Here is a 15,301-nt window from a genome sequence, read left to right as displayed (position 1 = left end):
CAGATGTATGGTACATAATCAATTGGAAGATGGATCATTAAAAGGTGAGCATAAAGATTTGTTCCAACATTTTATATTGCATTATAGCTCATGGATATGCATTGAAACAGAAATACGCAAACAACAATCCTTATCTGTGCTTATCATATGGAGAATGAAGGTCTTTGGGTTTTACTATTGCTTCCTAAACATCTCGTGCAAAAAACATTTTCAATGATGGAGTTTCAAAGCACTCAGCGAATGTTTCTTCTGTTCTTTGCTTCAACAGCCGTGCTCGGGCACGATGCGACACTTGAGGATCTTCAAGTAGTTCTGGATCTTGTCCGAGTCGCGGCGAAAACAGTAGAGGAGCTCGTGGTCTTTCATCAGGCGCCACTCGCCGCTTTCCGGGGGTAGGAGTTCCTCCACGGACGACAGCGTGCTGACAGAGTTGCTTATCATCCCCAACGTCTGCATCTAAGGTAGGTTTGTGAAACATACTGTAAAAGCTGCTTTCTGAGAAGCTCCGTTAGATCAAAATTGAGCGTAGTTTTTTTTTTTTTAAGCGGGTTACCTTCTCGGCCACTTTCTCGACTCCTTTGCGGAGCTCATGCACCATGTCGCTCATCTGGAGGGACATGTCCGAACTGAAATTAGCCAAGTCGTGCTGGTGCGCCGTGATCCGATGGAAATGCCACAGGGGGTCTCTCCACGCCACCAGGAGCTTCAGGATCACCTCAGTTAGCTCCTCGCGCTGCAGATCCAAAATGACAATTGGATTAAATAGAATATTTAGAAATGAAAGTGCGTCATTTACCGCTATTCGCTGAGCGTTCTCCTTGTCGTTGGGGGTGAGGAGGGTGGAGGTGTGACAGTTCCGACTGCTCCTTCCAATGTGATTCCCACCGGGCACGAAGTACCGCTCCTGCTCGGTGCGTGTCCGAGAGTGAAATATCAGAGGTCAAAATGTCAATGGGTAGCGGAGGAAAGCAATGGGGAGTACTCGACTACAATTTAAATGATAGGTCTTTCGAACCACAAATTTCAATTAGCATTTTCGGAAGAATGAAAAACGACAACTTACAAACTTAGCGTGAAGGTCATTGGAGATACCGTGCATCCTGGCCGAGTGCTGAATGACTCTGTCAAACAGGTTGGCCAGCGAGAGGACGCGGCACCTGGCATGGCCGTTGGCACAGATGGCCGCCGCGGCCACGTTGGCCGGTCTGCCGCCCAACGTTATTCCAGCCAGTAACACCCAAACTAAGAAGAGGAATTGACAAGATCAACGGGATGGAATCAAAGAGCTGGAAGTACTTTACCTGGTGTGAAGATTCGCGGCATCCTGCAAAGTGAGGAGATCCTTCCAACAAGTGGACAGTGTGAGTGTCCCTCACTGACTCTTGTCTTTAATAGTGACCAGAAAAGCGAGGAGGCGGGGAAGGAGCCAGGTTAAAAGGAGGGTCACACGTTCAGCTTACGGTAGTACTCGTGCCAAGTATGAATCATCACTTGCGATGAGGCACACGGAAACAAACTTAAAGGAATAAAATTGGCATTTTAATACTTAAGAAAAAATATTAAAGTTTTTATTTTTATTAGGCTGGGACAGGCTTGAGCTCTTCCACAACCCAAATGAGGACAAGCGAGATCTTTTCTGAGAGTCTTTGGTTCAGCATGTTTTTTTTTTTCTCTAACTCGTGAAACTTTTTGACCGTTAATATTATCCTTATAAGTTCATCGATTTTTATTTTATTATTATTTAAATATATAAAGACGTGTAGTTGGCGCAATGAACTGTGCCTAGCAACACAAATCAAAGTAGCCTATTAAAAAAAAAAAAAAAAAAACTATTCACAAAATAAACCTCATTCCACTTCTTGGCAGTTTTATTCCAAAATGGATTAAATAAATATATTCTCAGTTAACCACACAATATCAACCACACCATGTCCCATGATATATTTGTTATTTATGAATATTGATCCTATATGTTGTACTTAAAATTCTCCATGAATATATCCTGCTCGGTGCACCGATTTGTCTTCCTGTGTGCAAGAGAACCGGAATAACCCCCGGGCTCTCTACGAAAGCAGTGACATCATTCCAAGATGTCATATTCATTGGGGTTTACTCAGCAGCTATGTGGCGAACAAATGACAAAAAAGGTCATTGGAAGCAGTACGGGCACTAACAGGAAGAGAAGACTGGCCCGACGAGTGACCTTCAGCCATGGTTGAATGTCAAACAGTAATTCATGTCGTAAGCAGTTGACTTACCAGCATACCTACGTACTAAATCAGGGTTTCCCAAACTGTGGGTTAGAAACTCGAAATTGTTTCAATCTGTTTCTTTTTTCAGAGGGATTGATCCAACACCATTCAACCATCAACCGTTCAAACTCAGGTTTTTCCCCCATTCATTCAAATGTATAGTTTTTGATGCATGTTTTTGATTTTTAAGAGACAAGGATCAAATTGGTTGCCCTGAAATGTGCCAATGTCGAGTACACCTTGTTACCAAAGTCTGAGTGGCCAATTTGAGCAGGATTCTGTAGATATATATTTTTTATTGGTACTATTTATTTGAACTGACCAGTTCTTTGGGCCGAATATAGAAGAAATAATGAAGCATCCTAGTAACAATGATGACTACAATAATCCCCCAAAACAATGACTCAGATCTTTGTGAACCGGATGAGTCATTCTTCCTTCTAATGGATCCTTAAATAAAGTGTCGCAATAATTGGATTCACAAATGGTGAAAGTAGTAATCCAACCATTTTCTTATGGTAAAGTCAACAGAGGTCGTTTGTGTCTTCCAGCATGTGTAAAGAAATTTCCTCAATGATGAGTGCCACGTGATTCTGCCGTACGTTGACCTAAACACAGGATGACACCTGGCACATTGTCCCCTTGTCCTCTTCAGACTGACCTGCTCTGGAGTGGGTTAACAAAACCTCTATCCATGCCCAGAGGCATTTTTACACATGTCAGGGCACCAACGTCATCTGGGGACTTACTCTCAATGAAATGTCGCTTTTTTTTTTTTTTTTTTTTTTACATACGCTGGCATATCTCAGTGGAATAGAATATACTGCAAAATGAAGTAGAGTTCAATTCAAATACCTCGTGCACATATAGAATGTGTGTAGAAATTGGGCATGAATTGGGTTTATTTAATCTGTGTAATCCAAAAATTACTTTTAGGTTTAAAATAGGGCATACTGAATATTTTATGACATATTCTAAATCGAGATGCATCTCATATTAATATCAGTTTGGAGTTTGCATCATTCTGACTTAGGTTTGACACCAAGAAATTTCAACAATGTAGAGAGCATTAAACTGTTCGTATGGTCACATTTGATCAAATTTAAAACGTTTGTACCTAAATAATTTATTGTATGTGTTTGCATGAAAAACACTACTTTACATTCATAGCGTTTTATTTTGTTTAAAATAGCATGCCGGAAAGAGTCAGTGCTGTTGGTCCAATTTATCGACTTGGAACTCTCGGGTGGGCGGTGTTACATTAACGCAAGTTATTTTGCTACAAATCACCGCAAGCGGGGGCGCTTAACAATAAAACAAACGTCTTCTCTTTACGTAGCACTTTCGTGGCAGGAAGTTTGTGTCCCGTCAAATCCAAAATGGCGGCGTCCGTATCCAAAGAGAATACCGAAAATCTGTCAAATGACTCTTTAAATCCCGTTTTAATAGGTACGCCTGACAACGGGTGTTTTAAAGACCTTTCCGACGAATTGCGTGACTATGTAGTAGGGTTTATAGAGAAAGAGGTGGGCAGTGACGTGAAATCTCTGAAGAAGGTGGGCACTCTGCTGCAGAAATTAAAAGAGGACAACAGTAAATTGGAAAAACAGGTGAGCTATAAATTAGCCAAATCATTTATTACCAGCAAGGGTTTGTAAATATTTGAATTGATATGTCGTGTAGGTGTTGACAGTATCCAGCTCTGTGCCTCCCCAAGTGTCTGCAGCTCTGTCTGCTGCAGAAGATGCCAGCACTTCTTTGGAGGAACTTCTGCAACGAGAGAAACTCATCTCCACAAAACTGCAACAGGTAACTAACACTACATTATTATTATAATTACTATTATTATTATTTTATATGCATATACTGTGTTTAAAAAAAAATATCCCTCCCCACAAATTTGTAAAAGCCAGTTCTCTATTTTTTTTTGTAGCACCTCCAGGACTCTCAGCCATGGATGGATACTCTCACTCAAAAGCTAAGTGAAGTGGAGATCGTGGAGAGACACATGAAGTACCTTCGCTGCCTTCAGCACATTGAAGAGCTTAGGTACCAAAACGAACATCTGGCATCTGTTAAAGACAGTCTTGGATTTCATGTGCGCTATGTGTCTACAGTGCTGTGGTCCAGCAGTGTCTGATGACCAGCAGCGTGTGGGAGGCCATCAGGGCTGTGGAGAGCATGGCCGTGATGGATGCCAGCCTGAGCCAGTCCAAATGCTCTCACCTGCGCGACTTCCTCCGAGAAACTCTTCACTTCTGGCACAAGATCATCAAGGATCGGCTGACTGGGTAAACCAAGCATACCTAAATAACGTTTAAAGTCATTCTTCCCTATTGAAATCAATCAAATCATTTCTTCTTAATTCTGTGCAGAGATTTGGAGAAAGTGTTGACCCAGCTTCACTGGCCGATCACATCCCCTCCGACCCAGTCCCTCACGCCCACTGCCAACGGGCAAGAGCTGGCCAGTCAACTGGAGCTCCTGGTCACGCAGCTGCTGGCCCTACAGACATCGTATCCTTTCGCTTTCAAAACATCAGCACAAATCTGGGAAGCCACAGATTCTTTAATTTCCTCTGTCCAGCGATGACCTCATTTCTCAGAGGACGTCGCCTCCCTCTAAAGCCGAAGCCCAGCCAAGTGCTCTTCCTCCACTCTGCCTGCCCATCCAGATCATGCTGCAGCCTCTCAGGAAACGGTTCCGATATCACTTCTATGGCAATCGACAGACTAACACCCCCAGCAAGGTTGCACTCGCTCGCTCGCTCGCTCCCTCCCTCCCTCCCTCGCTGATCACGCAAGTCACCTTTTGGTTTGTGCATTTGCAGCCAGAGTGGTACCTGACTCAGGTGCTCATGTGGATCGGGAACAGCACGAGCTTCATGGAGGAGAAGATCCAACCTATCCTGGACCGAGCTAATGCCACCATCAATGCCAGGGTGTGTAAGGAAACCTTGTTATTAGAATATTTACAACAAAAAAATATCACTATATTCAAATGATTTCAGGTGGAGCTATGTCGAGGCCTCCTGTCTTTAGTCCAAGACAAGGTGGTGGGTGATGCATCCCGCTTGCTTTACGACGACGCGCTCTTCTGCCACCTGGTGGAGGAGGTGCTGCAATTTGAGAAGGAGCTGCGGAGCAACCACGCGTACCCACCGCATCTGCCCGGCCTGCTCCACCTGCTGCTTGACGACGCCGTCCTTCAGAAGTGGCTCGCGGTGGAGAAGAAGAGTAGGTTTGGTAAATTACCCCCCACCCCCATACCGGTGGTGCCTCAAATCTTAACAGTGTCGTACGCCTAGTGGCGGTGGAGAAGGTGGACGCCATGTTGTCGACCGAGGGAGCGTGGAGCTCTCAGTACAAAGACATCCGAGACATGGATGAACTGAAGTGCCCGGATTGCGCTGAGACCTTCATGACTCTACTTCAAGTCATCACAGGTAAACCTGACCCCATTGAGATGAACACTGAGCACTCTTAAAATCTTTTTTTTTTTTTTTTTAGACCGCTACCGAGGATTACCTTGTCCGTCTGCACAGCTGAAGTTTCTGGAGCTGCAGAAAGAGTTGGTGGATGACTTCCGTATACGACTCACTCAGGTAAGGATGCCATCAGGGTTGCCTTCTTAAGTGCAAATACAATTCTTGCTTTTTTTTCCCCTCTTTGGACTCCGGGCTGCACTTGACTAATTTCATTTTATGCAGGTCATGAAGGAGGAGTCACGCTGCCCACTCAGCCCACGCTACTGTGCCATACTCAACGCCGTCAACTACATTTCCACCATCCTGACAGACTGGGGAGATAACGTGGTAAGGCTCAGACCTCGGTGTGATGGTAACCAATGGCTTCAAACTTTTAAAATTTGTTTCGTTGTGTTTTTATCAGTCCAAAAATGTTGCGCTTGTTTAGTTCTTCCTGCAGCTGCAGCAGGCGGCCGTTTCCCTGGACGACGAGTCTGTGCTGGGAGGCCTGGGGCAGATGGAGATGGGCCGGCTGGCTTCTCTGGAAAGCTCGCTATTTGAAGGCCTGCTGGCCCTGCTGGATCGACTCCGAGGAGACATGATGGGCCGGCTGCTGGATGGCATCATGAGGGACATCACGGAAAAAGCCAAACCGTACTGTCACGACAGGTGAGGATGATTGATGGTGATGATTAGCGGAGTTAGCTTAGCATTCATGCCTTTATTGTCCTCCTCTCGCAGGTGGTTTTCTCATCCGTCCCAGCACGACATGGCCGCCATGTCTTTGTCTAGTTCCGCATGTCCCATGATGCTTTGTATCAGGGACAGTCTGTTGAACCTGCACCAGGTTTTAAGTCTGTCTTTGTTCCAGCTGGCTTGGCAAGGCCTTGCAGAGAGACTGGACAACTTTCTTTACCAGGAAGTAAGGACTTAAAGCAGATGTTTTGGTTTGGTCTTGACTCCATTATTTGGAGGAAAGAAAAAAAAAAAACGTACTTTTGCATCTCTTGTATATTTCCCATACATGTTTGTCTCCTTCAGGTGGTCCTGTCTAATCATTTTAGTGATGGAGGAGCAGCCCAGCTTCAATTTGACATGACCAGGAACCTTTTCCCTCTCTTTGGTCACTACTGCAAGAGACCTGAGAACTTCTTTAAGCAGTAAGTACAGAAAAAAAAAAAGTATTTTACATTCATCTGCTAAAGGGAGAAAGTTACATTTTCTACCCTCTTAGTGTTAAGGAAGCCTGCATCATCTTGTGCCTCAACGTGGGTTCTGCTATCCTGCTGCGGGACCTCATCAAGGAGTCTTCTTCAGCAGACGACACGGGCGATTGGACGGGAAGGGATGAGGCCTCGCCGCAGTCCGCCTTGAATGAGTTGGGAGTTTACTACTTAGCTCCTTGTGATGTATTAATTCTCTTTAAACTCAGAGCCTCCTGGCCTGGACAGTGACAACTGAATTGCAAACCTAGCCAGTCATTATTTAACGTTTGAGTTCTATCATGTACTAAATGTATATTGACGCAATTGAAAAACTCAAGTCTTTTTTTTTTTTTTTTTTTTTAAACTTAAGTGTGATGGCTAGTTTTATTACAAAGCTCATACATTCTTATCTATGTCTTCCTGTACATGAAAGTTATAGAAAACATCAATCCTGATTATGTACATTAAAAAAAAAAAAAAAAACAAGGCAAGAATCCCAATCAGGGAAAAATAATGTATAAGGCAAATGACTTGGTTTTGATTTGAATGAGTGTGAACTGTTCCCATGGGGAATGCTCTTCACCTAGGCGCTTTTTAGTCCTTTAAATAACTCAAACCTCCTTTTCAACAAAGTCTTAAATCTCCTATTTGGACGAAAGAATTATTTCTCCGGCTCATCCACAACCTGGATGTTTATGTGCTCCTTCTTGCCTTTGTGTCCTGGTAATTTGAGATTGCACTCAGTTAAAACAATGTCTGATTCCTCCTCGTCAGAGTCAGAAGAATCCTCCTCGTCTTCCTCCAACTCGCTATCAGATCCACTGAGCTCTACCAGCGCGACGTCCTGGAAAGAATTGGGACACCTTGAGCAAATCAGATTCATCAGACTAACAAATGAGAAGATTTTAGGCTCACCATCTCGATAACTCTCTCTGCAGCCTCGACATCCTCAATGTCGAAATGTCCTGCAGACGTTTCTTCAATCTGCTGCTTCAGCTTTTGATTGGCTTCCGCTATCTGCGGTAGGAAACTCTTCAGCCGTTCCATCACTGCTCCAGAATACAAAGACCAATTTGTATTTATATTGTTGATTCCTAATTCTAATGGATCATTATTTTGCTCACCGCTACTTTGTGGAAGTCTTTCCGTCTTCAGGCCAGCCGGTGGTTTAAGGAGCAGCTTCTCAACGAGACCTGAGGTAAAACCATAAGAAAAAAAGTTTTAACTAGAATTGTGTCTGAACTACGATGCGTTCCGATTTACGTACAAATGCAAGCGTTGTAAACCGAGAACCTTTGAGTGTACAGGACGAGCATGTGGTTTTCGAACAAAATCACGAAAAAAAGCAACGCCATCTTTCTTTAGCCTGAGTTAAATACATTTTTCTCAACTTACCTCCACCACTACCACATGACAGCAACTCTCGTGAGTTTGGTTTACTGTTTTGATCCATTGTAGAAGAAATAAGACCGCAAAATGTAAGCGTGTGTTTTGTCAGGACAACATCCGGGAATCGCTTCCGTATTGCTCAGAGTGCATGTAGCGTCCTCTAGCGTTCAGGAGGACTCTACATTTCCACCCAAAAAAAAAAAAAAAGGAACGGTATGTACTGGAATGTTATGTCGTAATTTATAACAGTGAAAATGCCATTACGGCATATATACGAAATAAGCGAAAATCGAGATGACTAAAAATACAAAATATCTTTTAAGCGTGACTGACGTTTAATTCAACGTTTCACTGCCACTCATTATTTTTCCGATACGCGTGTAACGAGGGCGGCATGGTCGGGCGATGGTTAGTTCAGAGGTGCTGGGTTTGATCCAGCTCAGGCCTTCTTGTTTGGAGTTTGCATGTTCTCCCCTTGAGATTTGGCACTCCAAGTTGCCCGTAAGTATGTGTGAATAGTTGTTCAGGGTGTTCCGCATATTGGCCGAAGTCAGCTGGGATAGGCTCCAGCGCATCTGCGACTCTTGTGAGCGGTTCAGATTCAGAATAGATGGATGGACAGACGCGTGTAACGAAAACTACATAGCATGGTCCGAAAAAGCGGTGCTTATCTTGACGTCATAGATCATCTTCGGCAAACTCACTGACGCGGCTGTGTGTGTGATTGTCATCATCGGCTTGCATCTTCTTCGATTTGGGATCTTCGCGTCACGATGGTAAACTTCACGAATGAGATTTGAAATCGCCATGACGTGAATTGTAACAGTATGTTTGTTTATGTCCGAAAAATAATAACCTCAGCCTCGGTTTCCCCCACCCCCCGTCTTTAACGTGTGAAGGCTGGCGGAGCCTCAAGATATTTCTCATTTGTTCCCAGCTAATGTAGCACTATGCTAATACGAAAAGATTTACCAAACATTTTTCCGTTTTCTCGGCTAGTTGCAAAACAAACGCGTTCAACGTGAAGCTTTTATACCGAGGCGTTGTCCCAAGTGTCAACCGTGACTAAGAAAGTGAGTACGCTTGACTGCGTAGTTAACACCATCCCGTGAAAATACATTTTAAGTCCTGCTTTTACATTTTGACGACTTATTTCCATACTTCTTGTTTACGTGGCTCTGATTTACGCAGTTAATTATTCATGTGAAATCCATGTGAATACTATTTTCATTAGAGGTACAAAAAAAATTGAACCAGACATTTAAAGTTTCTCATTTTTCTAATTTGACAAAATATTAACTAACTTCTTCAGCTCTGTTATTGGTTTTCTGATGGCGGAAATTGTCGCTTCTCTTGTGTGGAGTTTGGTTAAAGGCTCTAAAATGACCGTAAACGCAAGCATATATAACAAATGGATGTCGGATGTATATATATCTATTTTTTTCTACAGGCCGATGAATGTCCAAGCTTCTGAAATGGACTGTCCACCAGTGTGATTTTAAACCCTGTTCCTAAACGAGGAGAAGGTTGGAGATGAGACCTTGCTGCACGAGACCCCATCATGAGCATTGAGAGTCTCGGCGGAGCGATCGGGGATTCCCTGGGCTCTAGCCTGACGGTCCGTATGAGTGGTGCAGGCGGCATTCGTAGTCCTCTCTCCCTGAAATCCGTCGGTCGGATCACCTCGCTCCTGCAAACCATGGTCCCCACCGGCTACACCAAGCTCCAGGAGGAGCGCCTGGCTCTGGTCGATCTCGGTGCCAAACCCGAAGCCTCACTCCAGAATGGTTACAGACAAGAGATGGCTCACCTGGAAGGCCGGCGACCGCCGGACCGTGCCTCTCGTTCCTCTGTCACTCTGTCGGACATTGGAGAAGGAAGCTACTTGGAACTGGAGCCCATGTTGGCTGAGAGGAGGCTCTCAGAGGATGATGTTGATAATGACCACCAGAATGAGGATGAGGAGGAAGCGACGCAACCCGCTGTGCACATTCTGCCCAAGGAGTCGCCACTGGCTATGGCTTTTCAGATCCTCGTGCCTTTTCTGTTGGCCGGTTTTGGAACTGTATCAGCTGGCATGGTGCTGGATGTTGTACAGGTAACGCCAGCTACATGGTTTGGGAGGTGACACCTCGCTTGAAGTGAAACAATATGTCCCCCAATTTGGGATAAGCCGAGTGTAATCAAATCTGCTGGTTCTGTCTTGTCCAAGCAGCACTGGGAGGCGTTCCAGTACATCACCGAAATCTTCATCCTGGTTCCAGCTCTGCTCGGCCTCAAGGGCAACTTGGAGATGACTCTGGCTTCACGCCTCTCGACAGCGGTGAGAAAATAAAAACACACCACATTTACTCTGCAAGAAAGAATTTTTGACTTGGCGTTGAAATCCGATGCTTTTGCTAAAGCAGTTTTGACGTTTTACTCCATTTCCTTGTTTCACTTGTTAAAGACGTAACGGGTAGCCAGCAGAATTCTGTTTTTGTTTGCTTTTGTTTGCTTTTGTTTTTTCCTCCGCCCACCGACTCCCCACACACAGGCCTCTTTGTTTCTTCCACGTGTCTTAACCAGGAAGGTGTGTATAAATTCTTATGAGAAAACAAGTTGGGCTCGTTACTGTTTTAGTTTTCACGCTTTGTTTACGACACGCACCCATTTGCAATTATAGAACCGGGTATCGTAGTGAGTCAACCAAGTCATTCCAAACAAGGAAGTTATTTTTCTGCCTTTTTTTCGGCCGCAGACGCCAAGGCGGCACACCACAGGGCATGTTGCAAAGGCTCTGTGAAAAAAATAGCATAAAATTAGGCAAGCACACATTCCATGTGGGAAAAGGTCACCAAAGCAGACATGGTTTTTTTTTTTTTTGTTTTTCTAACATTTGTTGTGTGCATCCGACACAGGTGAACGTGGGCAAGATGGACTCGCCGATTGAAAAGTGGAATCTCATCATCGGCAACTTGGCGCTCAAGCAGGTCAATTCTTTGAAAATATCGGAAGACTTATGTAATGAATACTTGCGTCATGTTCCAAAACATGTTGGAAGAAGATGAACCAGTGTTGGTCTTGCCTCACACTAATCACGTCAGGGACGTCTGCTCGATGGCGACGCTGTTAATCATATACCCGCACATAGATAAACTCATCCTAGTGTGTGTTTGTATCATTCCCGTGTGGCCGTTTTTCACAATTTGTCTACATTAAAGCTTTTTTTTTTCTTTAGGTCCAGGCCACCGTGGTGGGCTTCTTGGCAGCCGTGGCGGCCGTGGTTCTGGGCTGGATCCCCGAGGGGAAGTTCCAGATGAGCCACGCCGTGCTGCTGTGCTCCAGCAGTGTCGCCACGGCCTTCATCGCCTCCTTGCTGCAGGGTAACACACAGATAACAAAAAATGTTTACTCGGAATAAATCAATACGCTGCTTATCAATCCAGATTCGCCCACAGTGGATGAAAATCTGAGATAAAGAACACATCATTAAAGAATATATATTTTAAAATGCACTTTGCAATAGACGGGGCTAATGGAAGTTAGCAAAAAACGTACAAATGTTCAAACATGTAGTTCCATAAACACAAAACGTGAACATTTGTAAAGAATCACGACAGAGTGAGCAACTTGCCTTTTCTTGCTCCTCACGTTTTAAGGTTTCATCATGGTGGGTGTGATCGTGGGCTCGAAGAAAACGGGCATTAACCCGGACAACGTCGCCACGCCTATCGCCGCCAGTTTTGGAGACCTCATCACGTTGGCCATCCTGGCCTGGATCAGCCAGGGCCTCTACAAGTGCCTCGGTAGGTGAAGGAATTCTTGAGGGAAACATCTGTTCTCTTTTAAAGAGAAATAAAGAGCACGCCATATGAGATTGATGCTGCTTTTAACTGCAGACTAAATCACAAACTGCAAACTTAATATAGTAATTCTCACATGAACCGTTAGAGGTCGCTCTTGCCTCTTTCTGGAGCACCAATGCCGAACAGACCTCCTCTCTTCTCCCGCCACATTCCACATGTTTAGTTCACGTCACACCCAAACCCGCTCACAGTCAACGCTATTCTCACATTCCAAGTAACCCCTTCTGAAATGCTGATGTTTCCGTCTAGAGAAAACAGAGACTCCGTTTATGAAACCCTCTTCAGATTCCATATTTCCACAGCAGAACAGCGTAACGAGGCTGTCTTTTCCCTCAACGATGTCTGTGTTGTTCTTGAGGGTGAAATGTTGCTACACAAGGCTATTTTTGTGTTGGAACAACTTGTAACAGGAAAAGATGTGATTGTTTGGATCAAGTTCTCAAAGTTCAGCTTGATGACTCCATCTCCTCCTCCAGATTCCTACCCGTACGTTTCCTCCGTGGTGTGTGCCTTCTTCATGTGTCTGACGCCACTGTGGATGGTCATCTCGTCCAAGCACCCGGCCAGCCGCACGCTCCTCTACTCCGGCTGGGAGCCGGTCATCACAGCCATGGTCATCAGCAGGTATCCGGACGAGCGCTTAGTCTGCTTCCGCTTTGTCTGATGACTCATCCTCGAAAGAAATTGCAGTCCAGAAGCTCTTGTCGCCAGTGTGCCTTTTTTTTTTTTTCCCTTTGCCTGTCTGTAATTTCAATGGATGAGCTGGAACAGCAAATAAACTCTTGTGTTGTCCTCTGCAGCATTGGAGGGCTCATCCTGGACAAAACGGTGTCCGACCCCAATCTGGCTGGAATTGTGGTGTACACCCCCGTCATCAATGGTGAGGAATTATTTAATTCATAAAAAATGAAAGGCCTTAATTATCTTTTGATTTTAACCGCATATTGCTGTTCTTTCATTACCTCCAGGTATCGGAGGTAACCTGGTGGCCATTCAGTCCAGCCGGATCTCCACTTTCCTGCACTTCCACTTTGCCCCGGGGGAGGTCCCGGACGAGGCCAAGGGCTGCTACTACCCCTGCCGCACATTCTTCGGCACAGGTCCGTCCCGTGCGGGTGTGAACTTCAGATTCTCGCGCTCGTAAACGTAGCATCCGTCGCGTTTTGATTTTACCCAGGAGCCAACCACCGCTCGGCGCAGGTTCTCCTCCTCCTGGTGATCCCCGGCCACCTTATCTTCCTCTACACCATCCACCTGATGAAGAGCGGACACACCACGCTGACGCCCATCTTTATGTCCGTCTACCTGGCCACCGCTTTGCTGCAGGTATGCGTAACTCTCACCGTTGACTTCATCAAGAAGCTAGATATTTATTTGCACGTTCATTTTTTTTTTTTTGTGTCATGAACTGAACCCTTTGTGTGTTCTTTGCCAGGTGTTACTGCTATTGTGCATCGCCGACTGGATGGTGCACTCCATGTGGCGCAGCGGCAAAGACCCCGACAGCTTCTCCATCCCCTACCTGACGGCGCTGGGCGACCTACTGGGCACCGCTCTGCTGGCGCTCAGCTTCCACTTCCTGTGGCTCATCGGCGACCAGGACAGCGACGTGGGCGACTGACGACAGCGGATGACATACTTCTTCTGTTTCATACATCTCTCGTCGTGGGGACTTTTGCAACTTTTTGCACCAAAGCACTTGTGTAGTCGGCCACTGGTCCTTTTGGGTCCTATACTTGGGCAAGAATTATTCTCAGATTGACTTTATTCTGGGTGGTGTGTGGGAATGGCATTCTCCATCCAATCTTCCTCACCCCCCCCCCAACACAATGGATGTCTTATGAGACTGCTGCTTGTAGCACACTTTTGTGGACGTTTACAAGAGAAACGCACTTTGTGCCCACATGCACGCGGAATTATTTTTCATTGTTCTCGTCAACGCGCTCTTTTTCTACGGTATGTCTCTTGTATAAGAACCAATATTCAATTCCAGTCGCCTATGTGCCTCTTGAGATCGACTGGTTGACAGGGTTCATCACAGCATTTTAAATGTATGTCCGAAAAGAATATTGTAGCAGTTTTGTGTATGGCATTTGAACTCTTTGTTGTTTTTTTTTGGTCTGAATAAAATGTATTTCCACGATAGGATCTCATCTCTTATTTTCAAAGTTGAATTTTTACTGAAGCAGCCAAGTGTTTCCCCAATTCTTAGGCACTTCAGAATTTATTGGAAAAGTTTTTGTGTATGTCTTTGCTGAGTAATGAATAAATTGGAGCGCATGGTTGAAAAGTGATACTAACACAGTCATAAGACAGAGGCCTTGCTATACATGGTCATTTTTTTAAATGACTATGATTTTTCCCTAATGAAGTGGCCAGTTAATGTGAACATGGTCAAATGGTGTCTGAGCAAATCAGTGTCAAGCTTATGTGCCAGGTCGAACTAACACGTCTGGTCGAAAAGGAAAAATGAACACGTTCATTTTACATTGGGTTACATTCGAGTGAATGGGGACACTGCCGTCTTGCGGTAGCTTGGCGTCTTTACATGAGCCGCCTCATAAAGCATGAACCGCAGTCTTACACTATGCAAACTTTAGCATGTTCATTTTACATTGGGTTACATACGAGTGAATGGGGCACTGCCATCTTGCGGTAGCTTGGCGTCATTACATGAGTCACCTCATACAGCATGAACCGCAGTCTTACACTATGCAAACTTTAGCATGTTCGTTTTACATTGGGTTACATACGAGTGAATGGGGGCACTGCCATCTTGCGGTAGCTTGGCGTCATTACATGAGCCACCTCATAAAACTGGGTTAGACAAGTGAATGATTTTTCTGATTGGCTGTTTGATCTGTGACGTCACTTGGACACTTCATTAGGTACACCGCCAGGTGTACCTAACAACAGGCCACTTCATTAGGGACAAATCATGGTCAAAACTTAAATGAAAGTGAAAAGTGCCACACCCGCCCTCACCCCCACTTTCTGATTGGCTGGTTGATCTGTGACGTCACTGGACACTCCATTAGGTACACCGCCATTTTCAGGTGTACCTAATACCAGGCCACTTCATTAGGGAAAAATCATGGTCAAAGTTTAACAGAAAGTGAAAAGTGCCACACCCGAACAACC

The 15,301-nt window shown here is 44.9% G+C and overlaps 4 protein-coding genes across 10 annotated transcripts; 2 read left to right on the top strand and 2 right to left on the bottom strand.

The window, feature by feature from the left end:
* Positions 1 to 73: 73 nt before the first annotated feature.
* On the bottom strand, positions 74 to 1,604 carry prl2 (prolactin 2). The gene is made up of 5 exons (XM_085902309.1): positions 1,302 to 1,604; positions 1,064 to 1,242; positions 797 to 904; positions 554 to 733; positions 74 to 456 (listed from the first exon to the last, which is right to left on the bottom strand). Exons 1-5 carry the CDS (start codon positions 1,321 to 1,323, stop codon positions 262 to 264), a joined length of 684 nt encoding a protein of 227 aa, XP_085758435.1. The 5' UTR covers positions 1,324 to 1,604; the 3' UTR covers positions 74 to 261.
* On the top strand, positions 243 to 7,526 carry rint1 (RAD50 interactor 1). Of its 4 annotated transcripts, none has more exons than XM_085902296.1 (17): positions 243 to 461; positions 1,133 to 1,331; positions 1,396 to 3,862; positions 3,936 to 4,061; positions 4,186 to 4,301; positions 4,370 to 4,543; positions 4,628 to 4,768; positions 4,839 to 5,001; positions 5,083 to 5,193; positions 5,263 to 5,497; positions 5,560 to 5,697; positions 5,762 to 5,856; positions 5,962 to 6,066; positions 6,167 to 6,387; positions 6,460 to 6,640; positions 6,760 to 6,878; positions 6,953 to 7,526. In XM_085902296.1, the coding sequence occupies exons 3-17, from the start codon at positions 3,632 to 3,634 to the stop codon at positions 7,170 to 7,172; spliced, it is 2,376 nt and encodes a 791-aa protein (XP_085758422.1). In that variant the 5' UTR covers positions 243 to 461; positions 1,133 to 1,331; positions 1,396 to 3,631; the 3' UTR covers positions 7,173 to 7,526. The 4 variants fall into 4 exon arrangements, with proteins under 4 accessions (XP_085758422.1, XP_085758423.1, XP_085758421.1 ...); XM_085902297.1 differs by having other exon boundaries at positions 1,133 to 1,361; positions 2,341 to 3,862; XM_085902295.1 differs by having other exon boundaries at positions 1,133 to 2,241; positions 2,341 to 3,862.
* nopchap1 (NOP protein chaperone 1) lies at positions 7,277 to 8,990 on the bottom strand. Its single transcript, XM_085902313.1, has 4 exons — positions 8,319 to 8,990; positions 8,048 to 8,116; positions 7,839 to 7,972; positions 7,277 to 7,767 (listed from the first exon to the last, which is right to left on the bottom strand). The coding sequence occupies exons 1-4, from the start codon at positions 8,374 to 8,376 to the stop codon at positions 7,585 to 7,587; spliced, it is 444 nt and encodes a 147-aa protein (XP_085758439.1). The 5' UTR covers positions 8,377 to 8,990; the 3' UTR covers positions 7,277 to 7,584.
* Positions 8,506 to 14,305, top strand: slc41a2b (solute carrier family 41 member 2b). Of its 4 annotated transcripts, none has more exons than XM_085902303.1 (11): positions 8,506 to 8,525; positions 9,763 to 10,410; positions 10,528 to 10,635; positions 11,213 to 11,284; positions 11,533 to 11,677; positions 11,954 to 12,100; positions 12,637 to 12,784; positions 12,961 to 13,040; positions 13,129 to 13,260; positions 13,338 to 13,486; positions 13,596 to 14,305. In XM_085902303.1, exons 2-11 carry the CDS (start codon positions 9,874 to 9,876, stop codon positions 13,779 to 13,781), a joined length of 1,704 nt encoding a protein of 567 aa, XP_085758429.1. In that variant the 5' UTR covers positions 8,506 to 8,525; positions 9,763 to 9,873; the 3' UTR covers positions 13,782 to 14,305. The 4 variants fall into 4 exon arrangements, with proteins under 4 accessions (XP_085758429.1, XP_085758428.1, XP_085758425.1 ...); XM_085902302.1 differs by lacking the exon at positions 8,506 to 8,525 and adding an exon at positions 8,563 to 8,813; XM_085902299.1 differs by lacking the exon at positions 8,506 to 8,525 and adding an exon at positions 8,848 to 9,088.
* The last annotated feature ends 996 nt before the right edge of the window (positions 14,306 to 15,301 follow it).

This window comes from Syngnathus leptorhynchus, chromosome 21 (genome assembly GCF_054491065.1).
Source record: "Syngnathus leptorhynchus isolate UIUO chromosome 21, UIUO_Slep, whole genome shotgun sequence".
Classification (NCBI taxonomy): domain Eukaryota; kingdom Metazoa; phylum Chordata; class Actinopteri; order Syngnathiformes; family Syngnathidae; genus Syngnathus; species Syngnathus leptorhynchus.
This window is presented reverse-complemented; position numbering and strand designations above follow the sequence as displayed.

Excerpts from the sequence above, each read along its gene's own strand:
- prl2 (XM_085902309.1), bottom strand. The coding sequence starts at position 1,323 with ATGCCGCGAATCTTCACACCAG. Across the intron at positions 1,243-1,301 it reads GCCGCGAATCTTCACACCAG|TTTGGGTGTTACTGGCTGGA; the intron begins GTAAAGTACTTC and ends TCCTCTTCTTAG. Across the intron at positions 457-553 it reads TCGAGAAAGTGGCCGAGAAG|ATGCAGACGTTGGGGATGAT; the intron begins GTAACCCGCTTA and ends AACCTACCTTAG.
- rint1 (XM_085902296.1), top strand. The coding sequence starts at position 3,632 with ATGGCGGCGTCCGTATCCAAAGAGAATACCGAAAATCTGTCAAATGAC. Across the intron at positions 5,698-5,761 it reads TCTACTTCAAGTCATCACAG|ACCGCTACCGAGGATTACCT; the intron begins GTAAACCTGACC and ends TTTTTTTTTTAG. Across the intron at positions 6,641-6,759 it reads ACAACTTTCTTTACCAGGAA|GTGGTCCTGTCTAATCATTT; the intron begins GTAAGGACTTAA and ends TGTCTCCTTCAG.
- nopchap1 (XM_085902313.1), bottom strand. The coding sequence starts at position 8,376 with ATGGATCAAAACAGTAAACCAAACTCACGAGAGTTGCTGTCATGTGGT. Across the intron at positions 8,117-8,318 it reads GTCATGTGGTAGTGGTGGAG|GTCTCGTTGAGAAGCTGCTC; the intron begins GTAAGTTGAGAA and ends GTTTTACCTCAG. Across the intron at positions 7,973-8,047 it reads AAGACTTCCACAAAGTAGCG|TGATGGAACGGCTGAAGAGT; the intron begins GTGAGCAAAATA and ends ATTCTGGAGCAG.
- slc41a2b (XM_085902303.1), top strand. The coding sequence starts at position 9,874 with ATGAGCATTGAGAGTCTCGGCGGAGCGATCGGGGATTCCCTGGGCTCT. Across the intron at positions 12,101-12,636 it reads GGGCCTCTACAAGTGCCTCG|ATTCCTACCCGTACGTTTCC; the intron begins GTAGGTGAAGGA and ends CTCCTCCTCCAG. Across the intron at positions 13,487-13,595 it reads TGGCCACCGCTTTGCTGCAG|GTGTTACTGCTATTGTGCAT; the intron begins GTATGCGTAACT and ends GTTCTTTGCCAG.